Source organism: Nuphar pumila, chromosome 13 (assembly GCF_984573655.1).
Source record: "Nuphar pumila chromosome 13, dmNupPumi1.hap1.1, whole genome shotgun sequence".
Classification (NCBI taxonomy): Eukaryota; Viridiplantae; Streptophyta; class Magnoliopsida; order Nymphaeales; family Nymphaeaceae; genus Nuphar; species Nuphar pumila.
Genome location: NC_143261.1, coordinates 90,611,068 through 90,632,741, shown reverse-complemented (window position 1 = coordinate 90,632,741; position 21,674 = coordinate 90,611,068). Strand labels below are relative to the sequence as shown.

At 39.1% G+C, this 21,674-nt stretch overlaps 1 protein-coding gene and 2 pseudogenes across 2 annotated transcripts; 2 read left to right on the top strand and 1 right to left on the bottom strand.

Annotated features, from left to right (window-relative positions):
* Positions 1-378: 378 nt before the first annotated feature.
* On the bottom strand, positions 379-9,280 carry LOC149819132 (ARM repeat superfamily protein). 2 transcript variants are annotated; one of them, XM_089984615.1, is made up of 8 exons: positions 8,830-9,280; positions 4,894-4,985; positions 3,672-3,822; positions 2,538-2,665; positions 1,297-1,455; positions 1,033-1,218; positions 706-912; positions 379-626 (listed from the first exon to the last, which is right to left on the bottom strand). In XM_089984615.1, the coding sequence occupies exons 1-8, from the start codon at positions 9,098-9,100 to the stop codon at positions 606-608; spliced, it is 1,215 nt and encodes a 404-aa protein (XP_089840741.1). In that variant the 5' UTR covers positions 9,101-9,280; the 3' UTR covers positions 379-605. The 2 variants fall into 2 exon arrangements, with proteins under 2 accessions (XP_089840741.1, XP_089840740.1); XM_089984614.1 differs by having other exon boundaries at positions 379-632; positions 8,830-9,226.
* A 5,142-nt stretch (positions 9,281-14,422) lies between these two features.
* On the top strand, positions 14,423-15,175 carry LOC149819131 (secreted RxLR effector protein 161 pseudogene; annotated as a pseudogene).
* Positions 15,176-19,329: 4,154 nt separating this feature from the next.
* LOC149819130 (RING-H2 finger protein ATL52 pseudogene) lies at positions 19,330-20,496 on the top strand (annotated as a pseudogene).
* Positions 20,497-21,674: the final 1,178 nt, after the last annotated feature.

Sequence of the window (21,674 nt, the reverse complement as noted above, 5' to 3'; positions counted from 1 at the left end):
GAATACCCACGTTTGAACAAAAGAGCTGCCAAATGCTCAGCAAGCACCAATGATTATTTCCGCTCATTTGAGAAAGATTCCAGCGGGCCCTGAATTCAGTAGCCTACTCAAACTATTGATCCACTATAGTGGATCCAATCTTTAACGACAATAAGTCGATAATCGACCAAGCTAAGAAGAGGGGAAAACACACACACTTGTCTTACAACTCCCCATACAAGAAATTTCATATATATATATATATATATATATATATATATATATGCTTAACCAACTTACATGATTAGTCATCTCACGGACTGATCTAACAGTAAGTGGGAGAACCTACAAGCGGATCTAACAAACCCTCCACTTAACCATCCCAGTCTATAGAGTAGGTGCAAAAAAAAAAACTGCACTTAACCATCCCAGTCTGCAGAATAGGTGCAAAACATACAAGTCCATGTTGCAAAACCGCTAAGTAACAGGACACCAAACTACATTTTGTGAAGCCATCACCATGCCTTTGAATCAGCCAAGTAACAACAAATCGCCCACTACTCTTCAATGCAGGTAGTTCATTCCTCTTCCGGGTAATGTTCAAGGCCGAAAGACAGTCATCGTAGTCATGTTGGCACCCAAGTATCCTGCAACTAACAGAACCAGCTTCAGTAATGACCAGAATGATTTACCAAGTTATTAACACCTGGGAGGGACAGTAAGCACCTTTTCCAGCTTTTTAAGGAAAATATGCTCGACTTCTCGCCGGAGCATCTCCATGTCTCTTGCAAATTCCTTCTGGCCCTCCTCCATCATCAATCCTTCAAACTGCTTTCTCATATTTTCAAGTGCGTGGCCCAATCCACAGAAATCCTTGAAGACCAGAGCGTCGGTTGTTCCAAGTTGTAGTAGGTTCCTTATAGCTATCAAAGCCTGAATAAACAATAAAAAGCCATTGCAATAACTAGTAAGCAATGAGCGTGCTGTCTCTGCAAGAGTTTCTGTAATATAATCATTCTACAAATGTAAGATTAAATATCAGGAAAAAAATACCTTCTCTTGAAGATCAAGGTCATCTTGTGCTGTAAGATCCACAACAGATTTCAAGAAGAGCCTGTTATGGAGGAAAGTGGCAATGGAAGCACGTGTACTCTCTAACTGAGACTCCGCAAGATCAGCAACTAAAAAAACTGCTTTCCTAAGAAGTCTGATGTCGCTGCTTGAATTGTTCATAATGTCCTATAGATGAAAAATGACAAATTAACAACCAAGTAGCACTCAAAGCTCTTACAAACTTTCTAACCTAAATTTGCATACCTGAAGCATCAACTCTCCATCTTCAGCATAAAACAGCTCCTGTCCATCAAAGTTGTTCTGGATCACTGCTGAAACTGCATATAGTGCCTTGACAGCTTCCTCTACTGAACTGGACGCAACCATCTTCGTTAGTTCTTGTAGAGCCCCAAGATCAAGAATCTGTGAAACATTTAGTTAAGATTTGGGAACAGATTTCAAGAAAAAGCAAAACATGTAATAATAACCAACAATAGTCTCCTTTACAAAGGGAAACTGGGCAAGCAGCAAGTAAGCCAAAGAAATAAATTAGGCCCTTCCCATATAAGGGGCATCAACTTGAACCAAGTGTATCATGTGATGCATGATGATAATGTATAACTTGATGTGATGTATATGTGTTTATATTGATCATGTACATCATGTTGTTATGGTATGTGGTGTTGTTATGGTATGTGGCTTGTGAGCTTGATAAGTCACATAATGTGTAATTCTTACTTGAATGCATGAGACAGTTTGAGAGGTGAACCAATTGTGTGCTAGTGCAGTATTGCTGGAATAATCATGTGAATGCATTATTTATATTGTGTTATAATGTATATGATTAATTTCACTTGTTGCACATAATGATACATTGTTATGGTCGGACGGGGTGGTAGCCCAACCAGAAGATGCATGTCAAGGTTCATGTTGCGGATGTGTGAATCTATTTTGTTCTATGGTAAGAACGTATGATAATTTAGGAGAGGTATAAGAAACCTGAACAGTGTATTAATTTGCTTCCTTGGTTGCATGCTCATAATGGTGAGATCTTTGAATGGCAGTCATGAAGGACCGTGAGGATAATAAATGTCGTGGGCATTGTTTACTCCAAGAACTTGATATGGAGGTCCGTGTTTCTAGCCACAGTTGTAGGAAACTTTTCACTATTCTGCCTGAAGATGGTGAGGTTGGCTCAACTATAGTATATTGGTATACCAAGTAAAGTGGCGTCAAAGGATCTATAAGCCTTGTCGTCCCGATGTTCTGATGGAGGGTGTTGATGCCCAAAGTCGGTCGAGAAACATGAATGAGATCTAGTGCATAATAAAATACAATTGTGTGTAATTAAGATATAATTGGGATCAACCTTGAACCTCGAGAATTGTTACATGTGCCAGTATCCGCGGGTATGGGTCAATATGAGAACTTAAATTTGTGCAAGATAACAAGAAATTCAAAAGAAAATGAAAAGGGAAAAAAATCATTAGAAAGTAAAAAGCAACCTCCTTTTGAACAAGTGGATTGTTTTGACTGGCTTTCCCCAAAATCCATGCAGAGATTGTGCGTATTTCTGATTCTGAACTATGTAGCTCTTTAATAACAGCAACAAGGCCTCCAAGTTTGTTCAAATCTAAGAAAAGCATCAATTATTAAGCACATCAACAACTACTGAACCTCAACTAGTTGACCAATTAACAAAAAGAAAGGCAATTTACAGGCATTCATGATGAGACCATGTGCACATGATACTTAAAAACAAATAATTCCTAATGCATTGCAAATCCAATGAAGTTCAGAAAAAAATATAAGCAGAAAAAGGAACTTACATACAGCCAACAGGCAATGAAAACATTACAAAAATTCAAAAGATACACCAGGAAGTTTCTGACATCAGCATCTTACAAACTAGAAACCAAACAATGACAGAAAAGAAAGAGATTCAATGCTAGGTCACAGACTTAGAAGAGCATACACTGCCCAATGTGGTTAATTCTACAAAGATTGCTTGCCTGCAGAGAAGTTATTTGTTGTCTAAAACATCACAAGACAAAATGAAACATTTTATGCAATAATCACCAGCCAAATCTACAGATGCAGGCTTTCTTTTGGTCACGTCAGGATTATATCCAGTCAGAATACAAAGCTAAAAAAATACTACCAACTGAAAGTTGTGAATGTCCTCAACTACTAAGGTACCTACACAAAGGACTTCAGATTGGTTGAAAAAATGATATAATGAAAATCAAACAAATCTCATGCGAGTCATTCTCTTGCACATAAATTTTTCCCTTTTGAAATTTGTTGAATGTTTTCCAAGTGTAACACTAACCTCAAGCAAGTTGTTCCCTGCCCAGACAAATGTATGCTCCATCTTTTCTTTCATTGCATAACAAAAGCATGGAAGTGTTCATAATAGTGGAAAGCTTATGCCTAATGAGAATATTAAGCTTCTTTTAGAGAATCATTTGACAACAATAACGTAATGAGGTTGCATCATCCTATCAACATCTCTAACAGAAAGGCACACCAATATATTGCAATGGTTTCCCCTATAAAAGATAAAAACAGAGAATCAAACAACTATACAATTGAAAACTAGCAGTAGCACACTCAAGAATGTGTATGGTTAACATTACCATTTGCATTGTTGATTGGTTCAACAAGGATAAGAAGCTCATGCAGAGCGCGATAACGATCATCAAAGGAAAGGGAAGAGTTATACAGGTCCGCTATTGCCACTTTCATTAATTCTGCATCTGATGGCATCTTCAATTTCTCCATCAAATCCTAGAATCAACCAAAAGGTGAATATCCTTAAAAAAGAAACATCGCAATTAAACAATTATGATCAGTATAAAGGAGCATTACAAGGCCAGATCTACTGGAGTTGAGATATGACAACTATCACCTAAAGAATAATGAACAATGCATGCATCAAATACATACATATGGTAGAATTCATCATCCCATAATACTTGAGGCTAGCATCCTAAACATGTTTGAGTGACATCCACATAAGAGATTTAAGAAAAAAAATCTTTACAATTACCAAAAAGAAGTAGGAATTTTTCTTTAGAAAGATCCATAAGCTGAAATATATAAGAATATGATAGCAGAACTAATTTGTATCTCCTTTAGCACAATGTCAGATATTGTTAGGCATCATTTGTTTCATGCAACTTACATGAGAAAGTGCTGAGCTGGAAACCCTATGTAATCCTTTCCCCCCATGAATGAAACAAACATCAAATCATCATGGTGGAAAAGTGCCATGCTGGCACAAGTGGGCCCTAGTTTTTTCCACCACCTACCACTTTTTATGTGTAAATCCATACATACCTCCCCCCTAAGAAAGCTTTCACATGGGCTGAGCTGGCAGGATTTTTTACAAAAGTGTGCACATTCCCATCCTTTCCTTTACATGGGAATGAAACAAATGAGGCCTTAGGTTTTTCTCAGCAAGGTAAAAAAAATGGAAAATTAAGAAAAAAATGCTTTTCTCGGGGAAAATCAGAAAATTTTTGGTACATGGCAGGAGGGAGAGAGAGAGAGAGAGAGAGAGAGAGAGAGAGAGAGAGAGAGAGAGAGAGAGAGAGATGACCCATTAATAGTTAATGCAGGTTAATTATGTTTGATGGTTTGGTACTTGTTCTTTGGATTAGAATCATTGATGGGAGAAAGCAGAGGAGGGCCATCATAAATCTATAAAGAGCTGATACCTCATTTTTGATAAGCATATTAAATATAGCTTTATGCACTTCACACAGTTTTATATGGCATGTTTTGCAAGACAGACAACGGCAATGATAAGAGAAAATCTCGATAGCTCAATGCACTAAAGAATCATTTGAAGTGAACCTTTATTTCTGCTTGCCGCTTCTTTAGTTCACTCACAGATAAATGCTTCACATCCTGTGCTGTCTCTCTTAGCTTAGCTGGATCTGAATGCCCTAGGTCACACAAAATATTTTCAGCCATCTCATCATTGTTCAATTGGATGATCTACTTGTTCTATATACTATCCACATCATCTGTCAAACAAATTGAAATGAACGCGCATAGACCAAATATACATTGTACTTTTCATACAAACTTTAACAAGTTCCTCAATATGAAAATACGCCTATAGGTATTCTATCACTAGCAACCACTTTGGTGCAGATCTTGCATGACATTAGGTTTTCATATTTCTTTTTGATGTATGCCAAAGGCTTCTGATTCAAAATTGGATAGGTCAAAAACTCTTACTTTCCCTTTCAAATGCATGAGATTAAAATGTTGACACCTAGAAGGTTGATAATATTTCTTAATGGATTAGAGGTGTTAGCTCCATTGTTTTGTTGGTGAAAACCTACTCAGAGCAGCAAAGTACAGGTTGAAAGTTTTTCACTTCTACCACATCTTTTACTCCTCCGATCATGATAACTTTGTTTCTCATTTTCAGACATTAAGGACAGTAACTTGTAGACAGTGGAATCAAATGTCTCTTCCATTCTGCAGCCACCAATGGAGATTGGTCACAACTGACAACACCAAATATGATCATCTGTAAAGCAATTCTCACTGATGTAGCTGGAAAGATGAGGGTAAAGTACAGAGGACCATGACAGTAAGAAATGATGATTGTAGGGGGCAAGGGGGAATGAAATAAACTGTCAAAGACATAATAAAGATATAGCTAGAAAAATAGAATGTGAAGGACAATGAGAATGATGAGGAAAAAGCTGATGCTCCATTTTCAGTTATTGCCTATCTCATGATTGATGAGAAGGATATTTCTGGAGGGTCTACACCTTAAAGACCAGAGAATGAGAAGCTTCTACCAGATCAATATCTGAAACAGTGACTACGTACGCAATCGCCCAGGGAAAAAGGTTACCCCTGAGAGATTGTAGATTTAGGGTACATTACATACCCAAGCTCATTACTCCATTCAATCAGTAACCAAATGGGGAAGAGGGTACTTTGCATTCAGTGTGACGAACCAAATAGCTCAGCAGAAGATTGTAGGTAAAAGTTAATGCATTCAATAAGCTTGCTATTTGCAATATCCTTTCTAAAGACACAAATTATCCATATATAGGTAAAACAATGTGTGTACGTGTATATTTATAAATTAATCCAAGGTGTTCGCTATGTCACAAGGACACACCATTTTGGGTGCGTGTCCTTGTGACACAAGAGGACATGTGGACACGGACACCGTTCAGCCATTATTTTAACAATAATTTAAAAACTTTTAATATTTTCAATAGAAATGTAATTTTTACTATTAAAATATCAAAAGTAGCTTTTTATTAACTAAAAAATCAGTGTCCTCATGTACTAATTTCTGAAAAAAAAAAGAACTTGCAAGTCGAACCTGCATCACGTATCCTTGTGTCCATGAATCTTTCAGACATAGGGTATTTGTGCTTGGATGATGGCTTGAGATCAACCTCATGAAAACCTTATATTCCCCTAAGAGGTTCTATCCTATGGAAAAAATCTTTGATGGGACTTTAGTTTTTGCCATGTTGAAATGTACATAGATTCAGTTGGTTTAGATTAATCCTGACCTGATGATGATTATTTATTTTCATTTCATGAGGATATTTTATTTAGAAACATGGTTCATGTGAACTATGATTCAAAGTAGAACTACTGAATTGCACAAAAATCTGCAATATTTTCAACTGATATAAGATCAACAATGCTATGGTCTTGGGTTTCTACTTTCTACTGCTGATATAAAAAAGTGGCGCTTTTCATATCTACACATACAGCCCATAAAGTCTTTTTATTCTTTGTAAATAAACTCCATGGGTAGGATAAATTCTCCTACTTGTGCCTCATAAAAAGAACCAGCAGGGTGGATGTCATATCTATGACTATGTCATAATGAATGGTTCCTCTACCTCGCAAAATGGGAGAAACATAATAAACAAATAACAGTAAAAAAAATAGAAAATTGTACGGATGGGAAAGTATTTGGTACCCTCATGGGTAATGAACCCCCCTAGTTGGACTCATAGTAGGAAGATGTTTTGACCAAATCTAAACCAATGGATGTGTTCAGCATGATCAAAATAGTATGATTTGACTCTTGGATCATATTTTTTTGTCATAAATGGTTGAAATTTTGGAACATTGTAGGCTGTTGATTTTTCAACCCCTAAAAATTCTTACACACGTTGGAATAATATAAACCAAGCACCGATTACTTACCCAAACATGTGGATCATATCTGAAGGGTCAGATGTGAAAAAAAAAAAAATTCAAAATATTATAGTTTTTCACTAGTGGCTTCCTTACCCACAAGAGTAGCAAACATTAACCCCGTACAGACACTTTATATGCATTGCATACAACACCGTAATGGGATCTACTCTTCTCTTACATCAAAGAAACAGATAATGCAATTGCCTAAAATAAGGGCAAGTTGACATTTTCTATTGAATAAGTGCCTTCATGTATTTAATTGATATTTCTCTTTGTTAATTGTTGTAAAGATATGTACTATAATGTGTGTATAGGCTTATCTTTGGTACCCTTAATGGCACCATAGTCAATGGTGACCCATTGATGTGATCATGGATCCAATTGTACCATGTGATCATAATCTTTTTTGTGGAGAACATGCATTAGATTAAGAGGTTGATGCATAGACACTTTAAAGGAAACTAAAATAACAAATGCTCACAACGCACCAAATCTTAAATAAAAACAACTAGATCGAAAGCATGTTTCTCACTAAACAAACCCGTGGCAAAAACATTTACATGGACAACTCACGAACTCGGCTGGGTTTTGTAAACTTTTGGTTTTGTATAAAAATAATGCATTATTTATCATTTAAATACAAAAAAAAGGAGTTACAGAATGACATGATTACTTGCAAAATCACTATATACACAGGCACGTTTTATGAAGTCCCAGGTCATTCACTGGGTTAAACCAGTAAGAGGCCGAGTCATGGAGTTGATTAGGTGAGTTTTTTAAGCACCGACTTTTTTTTAAACATGAGCACCCTTCCTCTCCCTATATCCTCTAGATATAGTGTTGGTCCAATACTCATGCATGAAAACTTTATTTGGCTAGTGGCACCAGAAACTATGGGAACATGCTACCCAATACCAAGAGCAGCACCCCATGAAAAGGCACTTTCCTCTCGGATAAACCCAAACATTGAGTATCGTACTTGCAACCTACCCAATAGTGAAAAACGAACTTTCCTTTTTCTTTTCACCAATCAGAGGAATACTTTATTAAAAGCAAAACGCTACAAGGAAGATAACAAAAAACTATCTCGCATGTCACAAAATTTGCTAATTACTAACAATTAAAATTTCTGAGTTCGGTCAGCTTCACGTTGCGATTAAGTTCCCAAAGTGAATATATCCACCAGCATCAGATTTTCATTTCTAACTTCTTTATTACAAAAAATGATTATTGATCGTTCCCCAGTATATCAGCTTAATCAGATCTAAACAGGATCATGGAAAGCTAGCTTTACTTCAACTCTCAATACATGAGCACAAATGTCCACCAAGTATGTTTCGGGTTGGGGGAGGTTGTAGGAGTGTCGGCTACTCATTAGTTAAAATTTTGGTTTACTCGAGCATTTAAAACCAGATGTTTTTCGATACACTGCAGAACTAGAAAAGCAATAGCATGTTAAAAGGGACCAGCATTTGAATTCTCTCAGTATTATGTTCAGATGCTTCCTCTAAAGAAAAATAAAAAAGTAGTGGAAACTGGAAAGGAGACGGACCTGCAAGAAAATCTATGAAAAGGAAGAGGGGGACGCCTCACCTATGGCCCACTGCAACATGCCTTCGAGGGAGGAGAACCCTCCTCCGTCGAGATCATGGGGTTCCTCCACCGCAGGTTCTTCGGACTCCGCTCTCTTCGTCAGGTCGACCTCGTCCTTGGCCGTTGCCCAGAAAACACCCCCTAAGGATGATGACTTGTTGTTGGCGGCACCAGTACCACCCGCGGAGGCCAGCGCCAGCGCCAGAAACAACAGCAGCAGCAGCGCCAACGAAAGCCCAAACCGTACCTTGCCGAGGAGATCCATGGCCATTGGCCACTGGCCACGACCCCACCCACCACCGCCGGATACTACTATTCAATCCTATTCCTCCACACAAAAACAAAGGGAAAAGGGCTACCGCTTTTGGGCCAACCCTAGGCCTCGGCCCTTCCTTGGGGGGACTGTCTGGGGAAAGCCAAGATCGAACCGTATTGACGACGGAGAGGGACGAGAAGAACGGGGGTGGTGTTATGTATCTTATATACAGTTTTGCCGTTTAGTAGCTTCCAGCCTTCCAGCAGGCACCCCCCTGTATTGGTCCTATGTGTATCGGAATTTGCGTGTCACTCACTCGCCCACCCAAAGCCAGCATCGACGGCAATGCGAAGACTTATTTCGCAAACGGGGTTAGCGGGGGGATCGGGGTGGACCCCACCCCTTGCCAATAGGGCAACTCGTCCGAAATCCCCTTGCAGTTAGGGATGGCAGTGGATCGGAGGACAACGAGCCCCGCCCCGCCCGGCCTCGCTTTGGACCGGAGATGAAGGGTGATGGAGGCAGGGATGAAGGTTAAAATATATCCCCATGCCGAGATGAACTTACGCTTTTCTCTGCCCTGCCCCATTCAGGTCTCAATACCCCCACTCCCTGTCCTCAATCCTTTAAGGAATGACTATAGATCGAGGAGAAACCGGCTCCACCCTGCCTCACCTCCGTTTAGACCAGGAATGGAGGCGGGGGTGGAGGTTAAAATCCATTCCCATGCGGAGATGGAGGCAGGGATGAAGGTTCAGATTTTGAAACGGGGCGAAGGTAGAGACCTTGTCCCCCGCCCCGGTCCACTGCCATCCCTACCTACATTCAGGTTGATCTCAGTTTCAAACCCCAGGAGGTCACCAACAACTCCGTTGTTTTGAGTATCAACTCAACCCAAAGAAACAGGAAAAAAAAAGACTATCATCCCGAGATGCAGAGGACGGAGCACAAATGCAATGTGCACCGCTGCACCTGATCACCCTCCATCCTACTTACCGTGGTTAATTATTAAAGATGTTGGGGGTGCAGTAGCGCTGCCGCTAGTTTTTTAAATGGTCGCATGCCTTTCTCTAAATCTCCTACTCGCGAGCCATGAGATTTTATAAGAACAGCTGCTATTTTCATGTCTATGGGTGCATTTGGAACTCTCAAGTCTCAGATCCAAGGATTTAAACTCTGACATCCATGTATCATGGATACACACCGATTCCTAACCTCGTTCTTCCCCACCCACCGTATTGAACTAGAGATACAGGCATCTCAGCTAAAATTCAATGCTGTAAAACTGTTAATGACTTGAATCTAATTGTGGGTCCCATTGTAAGTCAGAATTCGGGTATTGAAATCCAAGGTAATCAAACATAACAAGTTTGGTTTGATCTAATGAGATTTAAAAAGTGAATCACATTTGCACGCACCCCAAAAGCAACCAAACTTAAAAAGTGAGTTGTACACAGCACCCCCAAAAGCAAGCTTTTGCAAACGAGATCTCGTAAGATTAGAGTTTCCATGAGATTTAGAAAGTGATTCTCATTTGCACACCATACTTACCCTATAATGTCTCTTAGGAGGAGCTTGTTACACACCCACCCATATGAAGGGAGTTTCCCACGAAATTTGCACCTATGAGAGAAAGTGGACATCATTTTCATAAGGAAAAAAAATTCACATTTTAAGTGAGTGGGCCTCACTACCTCTTTCTCATGGGGACGATTGTTTCATCTGATGTAAGAAAGAGGTTAAAAAGACACCTCTTTAAGGCCCTTGTTTTAGGGAGGGAGGATCAGGTGCAATCTGATAAGGATAGAGTCGACACCCGTAAACATCTAAACACAGTGAACCTCTCATGTGTTCAGAATACTCCGACACATAAAGAGTCTGGTCAATAACGAACTCACAAAGTTTAACGTGTGTGAAGAGTCCGGTCAACAAAGAATGCAATTAAAGGTTGTTGACTATTATTTTTGATAATTTTTTATAATCATTATCAAAAACAATAATCACAAAGTTATCGTTTTTCAGGAATGTAAACTATTGTACGTTGTTCAACTTATAAATAGCCTCACGTGGCTATCTCACAATGCAATACAATACAAGAAAAGACGTTTTCTTCTCTCTGCTGAAGCTTTTACATGGTATCAGAGCCACGACTCTCCATTGAGCTTGACATGGCCTCATCGTCGTCTCTTCCCAACCTTATGACCCAGTGGAATGCTATTGCAAGCCTCGTCTCGATTAAGTTTAATCGGAACAACTATTTGTTATGGAGATCTCAGCTTGAGTCTGTTATGATCAGTCAGAGCCTTCTTAAATTTCTTGATGAGTCATCTCCTTAACCAGAGCTTTTTATTTCCATGGCAGATGGAAGTAAGACAGAGAATCCAAGTTATTCTATTTGGACTCGCTCCGATCAATTGGCACTTAGTTGGATAAAAGCTACCATTTCAAAAATCGTTCTTGGTCAAATTATAAGAACCAAAACAACACATGAGGCTTGGCTTACTTTAGAAAAATCATATGGGTCTGAATCTCCTTTAAGACTCATGATTTTGAAGAAAGACTTAACTTTCATTAAGAAAGAAAATCTGGATATGATGTCTTATTTGGATCGCATCAAATTTCTAGCCAACTCACTCGTCGCCACAAATCACCCCGTAGAAAATAAAGAATTAATTTAAATTACGTTGAATGGTCTACCTCATGGATATGAGAGCTTTGTGACATCTGTCACAACCAATTTAGTATCATACTCTTTTACGAATTTATATGATCTGCTTCTCAATCAGGAAAAATGTGTGCTCTTATCTCATATCAAGATTCCTAAAACATCTGAATCTCAGCAAACGACCTTCACCACTTTCAGAGGCCAAGGTCACGGCCGTAATTTTAATAGAGGTCGTGAGAGGGGTCAAGGAAGAAGTCTCTCTCCCAACACGACCAATAATAATAACCCCAATTATCAAAGCGGGTGTGGCACCATAACCTGTCAGTTTTGCAGAAAACGAGGCCACACTGCTAAGACCTGCTGGGACATTCCTAAAGCCTTTTCAGCCATGACTCTTCAACAATTCAATGATGATTACTGGTATCCTGATACTGGTGCTACAAATCATCTAACCATGGATGATCAACAATTTTCTCAAAAGTCATCATATCATGGTGGTGAGTAGGTTATGGTGGGTAATGCCAAGATGCTCTCTATCTCCTACACTGGTAATCTTATTTTGAATTCTCAAGGCTCCACTTTTTGCCTAAAAGATGTTTTTCATGTTCTGGCTATTACGAAGAATCTCTTATGTGGGCAAGTTTACTGAAGATAATGATTGTATTTTTTAATTTACTCTCTTTGAATTTCTTGTCAAGGGTCATCAAACAGGAAATATTCATCTACGGAGACCGAAATCCCACGTGGGGCTCTATCCAATTAAACTGGATCACCATACATAGGTGGAAGCATATGTAAGCACAATAGCTTTATTTAACATTTGGCACAAACGTCTTGGTCATGCAAATAAGAATATTATCTCTCATTTACATTCTAGTCATGTTATTTCTGTTAATAACAATAACAAAACAAAGGTGTGTGAAAGTTGTCTTATTGGCAAGACACTCAGCTTCATCCATACATTCTCCTCTCTAACTTCTTCACGTCGATATCTGGGGGCCCGCTCCTGTAAACTCATGTGAAGATTTTTGCTAATATCTTCTTATTGTAGATGATTTTTCTCGATTTTCATGGCTTTTTCTTTTATGCACTAAGTCACAAGTTTTTTAATGCTTCAAAGCCTTTAAGTTTGTTATTGAAAAACAACTACAAACCTCCATCCACACCTTTCAATCTGATAATGGAGGAGAGTTCATCGTGAGTTTGAAAACTTCTTACGAGACCATGGCATATTACATCGATTTTCATGCCCGCACACTCCTGAGCAAAATGGTCTCGTTAAACAAAAACATCGGCATGTTGTTGAAACCGGCATGTGCCTGCTTTCTACCTCATCTTTACCACACTCTTTCTGGGTCAAAGCTTTTCATACTGTTGTCTATATTATTAACTGTCTCCCCACCTTAGTCCTTCATCGTAAAACACCTTACGAGCTACTTTTTAATAACCAACCTACCTATGATCATCTTCACATTTTTGGTGCCCGCTGCTACCCCCTGTTAATACCATATCTCCCCACCAAATTTCACCCCAAGAATGTCCCCTACATCTTTCTTGGATATGCCCCTCGCCACAAAGGCTATCTATGTCTTGACTTGTCTCGTAATTGCACCTATGTCTCCCACCACATTTACTTTGATGAGTCCACTCTTGGACCCATACATTCTGAACCCTGCTCCCCTTCACCTTCCTTCTCTGTCTGGGGTCTCTCCCCACCCATTCTTCTTCGTCCCCTAGATTTCCTACCCTTGTCGGCTTCTGAACCACCACCTTCACCTGATTCTTCTCTTCCTCCTTCATCCCCCACTAATGATATGTGTCCCATTCCTACTGTTGGCCTCCCTGAACTTGTCTCACCACCTCTTGCTCTCTTTAGTCTGGTTTTACTCACACCTGAACCCACCTCCTTCAAACAGGCCAGTCTTAATCCTAAGTAGCGCTCAGCCATGCAAGAAGAGTTTAATGCTTTACAACTCAATCATACTTGGCACTTTGTTCCTCCCCTTCCTCAATATAATGTTGTTGGCTCCAAATGGGTCTTCCAAATTAAACGCCACATCGATGGCTTCGTTGCTCGATACAAAGCCCGACTTGTTGCCAAGGGGTTCCATCATGAAGAAGGTATTGATTTTTCTAGGACTTTCAGCCCTGTGGTAAAACCTACCACCATCCAAGTAGTTATTTCCCTTGCGGTCTCGTTCGCATGGCCTCTACATCAATTGGATTTTAACAATGTCTTTCTCAACGGTCTTCTCTCAAAAGATGTTTATATGGCACAACCTCTCAGTTTTGAAGACAGATCTCATTCTCATTATGTTTGTAAGCTGGATTGTGCTTTGTATGGTCTCAAATAGGCTCCACGTGCTTGATATCATCGCCTCAACTCTTATCTTCAATCATGTGGATTTCGGATGTCTCTCTCTGATGTTTCTCTCTTTGTCTTTCGAGACTGTGCTTGGATTATGTATGTTCTCGTCGACGTTGATGATATCATAATTACATGAAGTTCACACAATACCATCAACCAATTAATTCAGCAACTCAGTCGAGCCTTCTCCGTCAAAGACCTTGGGCGTCTAAACTATTTTTTGGGCATTGAAGTGCTTTATGCTTCCTCAAGTCTTCATTTATGTCAGCGTACTTATGCTTTGAATCTCCTTTGGCGTGCTTTTATGGTGGATGCAAAGCTCATTTCTACTCCTTTGAGCTCCACTACTCAGATACTTAAAGATGATGCCTCCGCGTTCTATGACTCGACACTATACTGGAGTATAGTCGGTGGCCTTCAGTATCTCACCATCACTCTGCCTGATATTGTTTTTGTCGTCAACAAGGTGTATCAATTCATGCATCATCCCACAGTGACTCACTGGTCGGCAGTTAAGCGTATTCTTCAGTATGTTAAAAGCACCATTCAACATGGTCTCTTTTTCTCCCGGTCCTTCTTGTTTCAACTCACAATCTATTCTAACGCCGATTGGACTGAGAGTCTTGATGACCTTAAATCCACAAGTGATTTTGTTGTGTTTCTGGGTACCAATCTGATCTCTTGGTCTTCCCCCAAGCAAAGGACCGTAGCCCGCTCCAACACTGAAGCTGAGTACAAGTCGCTAGCCTACGCTGCGTCAGAGCTTCTCTGGCTACAGTCTGTCCAAATTGATCTTGGTTGCGCCCCCTCTTCGCCACCCATACTTTGGTGTGATAATATTGGTGCGCTTTATATTGCTGCAAACCAATCTTTCATGTTCGCATTAAACATGTTGAAATTGACTTTCACTTTGTACGGGATCATGCGCAAAAGACTCATATTCAAGTTCAATTTATCTTCTCGTCTGATCAACTGGCTGATGGGCTCACGAAGCCTCTTCCGTTTGCAAGGTTCATCTTTTTTCGTGACAAGCTCAATGTCATTGATCCCACGTTGAGCTCGCAGGGGCATGATAAAGATACAGTTGACACCCGTAAACATCTAAACACAATAAACCTCTCTTGTGTTCGTAATACTACAGCACATGAAGAGTCCGATCAATAACGAACTCACACAGTTTAACGTGTGAAGAGCTCGATCAACAAAGAATGCAATTAAAGGTTGCTGACTGTTGTTTTTGATAATCATTATAAAAAATAATAATCACATAATTATCGTTTTTCAGCAATGTAAACTACTAAGCTTATAAATAGCCTCACGTGGCTATCTCCCAATGCAATAAAAGAAAAGACGTTTTCTTCTCTTTGCTGATGCTCTTACACAATGTAGGTACGTCTACTTATTTCTATGTTTAAAAGAATAATCAAAGTATTTTTAGCAAGGATGGTAAAACAAAAATTATGTGGAAGACCCAAAATGAATTTCTTTTTTGGTTCATATCGCTGACCCCAATTGTTTTGGGATGAAGGCGTAGTTGTTGTTGTTGTATGGTAAAACAAAAATTATATGATACTTTAAAACTGGTTTCATGACCGTAGGCACTTGAATAGTTTGGTTAGAAGTAGGCAGGTTTTTATAAAGCTTCAAAAATCGATGGCCAGCAACGTGGGATACTTTCTCATGCAATAAAATCATGTTTTTCATAAAAAAAACATGACCCCGAACCTGGTTCTCACCATTTTCAACAAGCTGAATCCATCCATGAGATCGGATTGGATTAAAACAACTTAGCCTAGAGATCTAGAGGCCTTTGAACGTAATACTGACATTACCAAATGTTTCTCCCACCACATCAGTAGTCATTATTGAAGGTGTCATTGGTTTGTATAATATTCTGATCCCTGATATCGATGGGCCTGAAAAGAACGGGCCCTCCTGTATCTGTTTTAATCACGTGGCTTACCTCTGAAAGCAGCAGGATTCGATCCAGTGCCCTCATCTCAGCACCCACACAGACACCCCGCCGGCTACACCGGCGACACCCACGTTGGTAAAAGTGTTGAATTCATCACCAATTCAGTACCAAAATTATAATGAAAAAGATTTTGATGTACCGAGGGAGACCTTGGCGAACACCCATCACCTAGTGACTCCAGGTTGGTAGGTGGGATTTGGTTTCCTACCCTGTTGATGCTTGAATTGCATTGCAATTCTTGTGCTTGCTTCGTTTTCAGTGCACTGAGCAAGAAAAAACCCTTGGGTGCAAAACTGACATTGAAAATCATGGGAGCTAGTAGGTTTGTCATACTAAGGAGACCTGACACGGGATGCAGGTTTGAAAAAGGACACAAGAACACAATTTTTTTTTTTAAAATTTTTACCTCAATAAAAACTGTTTTTGTTACTTTAATATTTAAAAATAATCTTATTGACATATTATAAATCTATTAAAGTATTAAAATATTAAAATAATATCCATAAGTATCAGTGTCCGTATTAGCAAGTCTAATAGTGTCACCAGCCAAACCGGCGTGTCCCTGTGACATATGATCTCAGATCCTTGTAGAGCCACATACCAAGATTTTTGTGCTCAGTATGCACTCATCTGAGTCATGAACCGTAAAACACCCCAAAAAAGGAAATGCATCCATAATATCACAAATTTTGTTGCCCTTATTCACACCTTTATTTTCGTCATTCCAATTTCCCACTGTGGAAAGTTGAGAATTATGACGTGGGAAAAAGTGCGGTATTTGAGTGTGTTGTCACTTGTCAGCTAAAAGGTCTTAGTTTATATTTCAAGAGGGAGGAAAAAGAATTACACGGAATAGACAACGTTTGGCTTTCATAAGTAAAAGCGTGATTTGGTGCTTTAACAAAGCTGGGTTACCAGTGACGCTACATCCTTGAAATGGACGGTAAGGATTTAGCTCTCTTTTGCATGCCATACCCCACTTTGACTAAACACCGACAGGAGCACTATACACAGCTTTCCTACAAAGCAAAGCAAAGGACATCATGAAATATGGCAGCATACCAGTTAATCCCATAATCAAACGAGTCATTTCTGGTTACTTTTTTCTAAAGCTAGAAAATAGAAAAAGCAAAGATCGACATTCACCGGTGGTTGGCCAGAAGGAATTGTACATTTTACTCATATACCTAGAAACCGACCCTTATATATATATATATATATATATATATATATATATATATATATATATATATATATATATATATATATAGAGAGAGAGAGAGAGAGAGAGAGAGAGAGAGAGAGAGAGAGAGAGAGGTGGGGGCAAGATCAGGTGCAACGTGATTGCACACTTTTGGTGTGCCGCTGCACCTGATCACACTCCATCACGGAGATAGGTTCTGTAAGTTGTGGAGCTCAAGAAAATGATGGAGGGTGATCAGGTGCAGCAGCACACTAAAAGTGTGCACTCACATTGCACCTGATCCAACCTCGGGGAGAAGTGGGTGTGCATGCCCTTAGTGCACCAGTTATAGCCACTTTCTTTCCTACGTTTTGACAGTATAAATGTGTCTGACATAGTTCATTTGCTAAGAACTGGCTCTTGGTTCATGTGTTTTCAATGAAAAAGTATGGTCTTATGATATTTGAAATTTAAGTGTTGATTTTTCAATCCTTAAAAAATTTGCTCACATGTTGAAATTGAATGGTCCAAGAGCCGATCCCCACAATTTTCACCATGTAATATGAATCTATACTATCAGATTTTGTAAAGAAAAGTAGGGGAACTTTCGCATGTAAATCTACTCTCTCTTGATATATAGATATATATGGAGAGAGAGAAAGAGAGGGGTCGTCTAAGTGGAGTTGGAATCAGGTGCCATTACATGGCACAAAATTTGTGCATTAAGCACCTGATTGCCCTCCATCAAGCTTTGTACCCCACAACTGACAGGGTCTGTCACGAAGATGGTGGGTGATCATGTGCTTAATGCACAAATATTTGTGCAATCATATTGCACCTGATCTTTTCAGGTCTAAGTGAACTCACCCTAAACTATCAAATCAAATTATTAGATGGTTGAAAAAACTTACAGATATAATTTACATGGTTTGCTTAATAAAAAAAGGTTTTGGTTTTTATATCATTTACATACCTAAAAATGATTTTAAATGTTATAATGTACAATGTACAATGTACTAAAATTTCATGACTTGAAAAATTATTGTTTTCTTTGAAAAAGCATATTTCAAGATGCACAGTTCCTTGCAACGAGAGAAATGTTCCTGACCTCAGTGCGGTATGCTAAAACTTGGCTACCAGTATATATAAGGTCCCATTTTTGTTAGGCCCAGCAAAAAATGTTGCTGAATGTGTTTGTTATTTGATAATAAACCGATCGATAGGTATGATAAACATAGTTCACTCTTTAGTTAACATGCATTAAATTAGATATTTTTCATGCACACGTGTTTTTTCATAAAGATAAAAATCAACTGCTCATATTAATTGTAATCTTTTTGGTAAATTGATTTGATCCAAAACATGTTCTTTGGTAAATAAACAATTGCACATGTTCAGATTCGACAAAAAATACCTACAACCATGGGTGTGGACCAACCTTTGGTGCCCACCAATAAGAAAACGTAAACCAAAACCATCCATTTTTCCAAGATCAGGTGATCCTAATTACGGTCTCAAGACTCTCAACCAATAAATACGTTCGTGCTCATTTGTACCTAAGTTCTCTGTATTCTATATTCTTGTGGATAACGCATCCAAGCAGCCTTGGTTAAGAGGTGCAAGACAGTTGATCCTCTATAAAAAAATCCCACGCCTACACATACATCTATAAATCCAATAATTTCCCATTCATTGTCTTGGTACCATCATCGGCACCCATTCTCTCCTTTGGGAGAAATCACATCAGTCAACAACCAAACATGATACGTATCACCAAACCATCGTCACCTTTAGCTCTTTCCTCAATTCTTCCCCCACTTTCCAACCAAGCCCTCCTCTTTTTATTATTCCAATTATTCCCTTCAGAAAAAGTTCCAGGACACACCATCTTCTCTGACATGAGCTTCTTCTCCTTATTCCCCCTGTAGTTTGCAGTGTGCTTGGTACCTCTCTCTCTCTGTGCAATCTGAAAATGGTATGGAAATCAGGTGAGCTTTCTCTAGATTGAGTGATTGCTCCCCTAGATTGGAAATCAGGTGAGCTTTTTATAAACATGGGTTCTCCAGAGTACCAACAAATATGGGTACCTCTTGAAAACACAACAGATTGCTCACAAGGTGTTTGTAGTATCTATTGCCCTCAGTGGTGCTACATAATGCTCCCCCCTCCTCCCCCTCTTGGCTTGGATGGTCAGGAGTCAGGCTCAAGTTTCTCCCCTCTGGTGATTGCCGTCATTGGTATCCTAGCTAGCGCTTTCCTTCTTGTCAGTTATTACATTCTGGTGGCTAAGTACTGTGGCAATTGGGATTCCATTAGGAGACGCTTTCAAGGGCACCCACATGAAATATTTGATGAAAATCATGGTAATTCTCCCGGTGAACCATGGCATGTCCCACCAAACTCTGGGTTGGATGAGTCTGTGATCAGATCTATTACAGTTTGCAAGTATAAGAGAGGTGATGGGCTTATTGAAGGCACTGATTGTTCTGTTTGTTTGAGTGAGTTTCAAGAGGATGAGAGCCTTAGACTCTTGCCCAAGTGCAGTCATGCTTTCCACCTCTCCTGTATTGATAGATGGTTGCAGGCACACTCAAATTGTCCTCTCTGCAGAGCAAGTGTGGTTTGCAATCCTACTGCATCCCCACTTCCAGTGCCGGTGCCGGAGACTGCAATTGTGGTGCCTCAAGAACCATCTCGGCAACCAACAAATTCACCAGATAACAGAATTGTTGTCGAAACTCCGGCAGCCGAAGATGCAGGGAGTAGTACTGTTGGTAGAGAGGATTCAGCTGTTATAAGTGGGATTGATCGAGATGGAGAAAGATTGAGGGGTATTGCTCCTAACATTTCTATGAGAACTCTGAGTGATTTGGGTAGGGAGGAAGATACAATAATTGAGATTAGCGTTGAAGAAGTCCAGGCGCTAAGGCGATCGGTCTCGATGGATTCGTCAAGCAGGAATTGCGTGTCTATTGCTGATATGTTGTTGATGAATCAGGATATGGAAGTGGATGTCGGCTGTGAGTCTATAGTGGAGGGTATTGAATGCTCAAAGGCTGTGACGGGGGAGCAGAGCAAGTGTAGAAGTAGGTGGGAGGCTTCAATAAGTAGGAATTTGCACACAGTGAGAGCCCAACTGATCATGAAAAGATCATTATCTAGTGGGAAGTTCCTGTTTTCTAGATATGGCAGAGGAAGGAGTGCAATTCTTCCACTATGAAACACACTATGATTTAATTCATCTTGTAAATATAAAACTCCATTTGTTTTTCTCTTTGGCTTTTCTCCATGTTTTTTGAGAAGTTTTAATGATACAATTGAGTCTAAACGTTTGTGAAATGGAGTCATCTAATTAAAGACTAAGCTAAAATCCAGGATTATCATGATTGTTTGAATAATTAGTTCTTTGTACCGGATTGAAGGTCTTCAGGTGATTATGAAACAGGGCACACGGATTTGATGTCTCCATGGAATCTAATATGGTAAATTTCCAGCCTGCAAATTCGTGTACAAGATTTCACCTGCTTTGTTGAACAATTGGCTTCTTTGTAGTAGACAAGATTTGATGCTCTCTCTCTCTCTCTAACTTTGCAGTTTTGTTAGATTCTGTAGGTCATATGGATGTGATAAAGAAGCACTATGCATGTTAGAAGCCAAGTACTGCTTTTTCTAACTTTATCGTTCATGGAGAATTTAGCCACAGAAATTGGGTCACTCTCCTTTACAAAAAACTTTATTAAATTCCTTAAAAAATGTCGTTCTTCACCACTTTCCTAGAAATTACGAGTCAAAAGAATTACTGGAATGCGATTCTATATTCCTAGCATTTCCTGAAATGTGTAATAGTTCTTCACCTTCTGGTTCCTTGTGATTTGCGATCAATCCAAGGATTAACATTTTAGGAGCTGCAGTAATATGCCAATGCGGCAAATGTCAGTATCAGAATTTTCTCAACAAGGGAAAATCTTGCAAGAAATTCGAAGTTTTTTTTTCAGGAAAATCTCGGGATATTATTGGTAATAAACATATAATAATATGAAAGAAAATTATAAAATATTAACAAATTAAAGTGGCTTTTATTGATATATATCGGGTTCTATCACGAAATTTCCAAATAAACATTATTCTGAAAATATCGTGATATTTTTAGGACTGCATTGGTGTTTGAAAATATTGCAATAAAATCGTAATATTTTTAAGATATTGGTGGTGTATATCTGAGGCATAAGAGTGATGGCACCATCAGAAAACTCTAACTTATCTATAAACCATGACAGCTTACTTAATGTTATTGTTTCATAATGTAAGTACCGAGTTGATGTTGAGCATCAATTTGGTGTAAATGATGGCTTATTTGCCTGCACCAAGTCACCTAAGAGAGTCAAAGAATCGAAATCT

What these genes read in the sequence shown, in the direction of transcription:
- LOC149819132 (XM_089984614.1), bottom strand. Translation starts at nt 9,100, where the DNA reads ATGGCCATGGATCTCCTCGGCAAGGTACGGTTTGGGCTTTCGTTGGCG. An exon ending in ACCAATCAACAATGCAAATG is followed by an intron (nt 2,666 to 3,671) that starts GTAATGTTAACC and finishes TGCTTTTCTTAG; the next exon opens with ATTTGAACAAACTTGGAGGC. An exon ending in ATCCACTTGTTCAAAAGGAG is followed by an intron (nt 1,456 to 2,537) that starts GTTGCTTTTTAC and finishes AATGTTTCACAG; the next exon opens with ATTCTTGATCTTGGGGCTCT.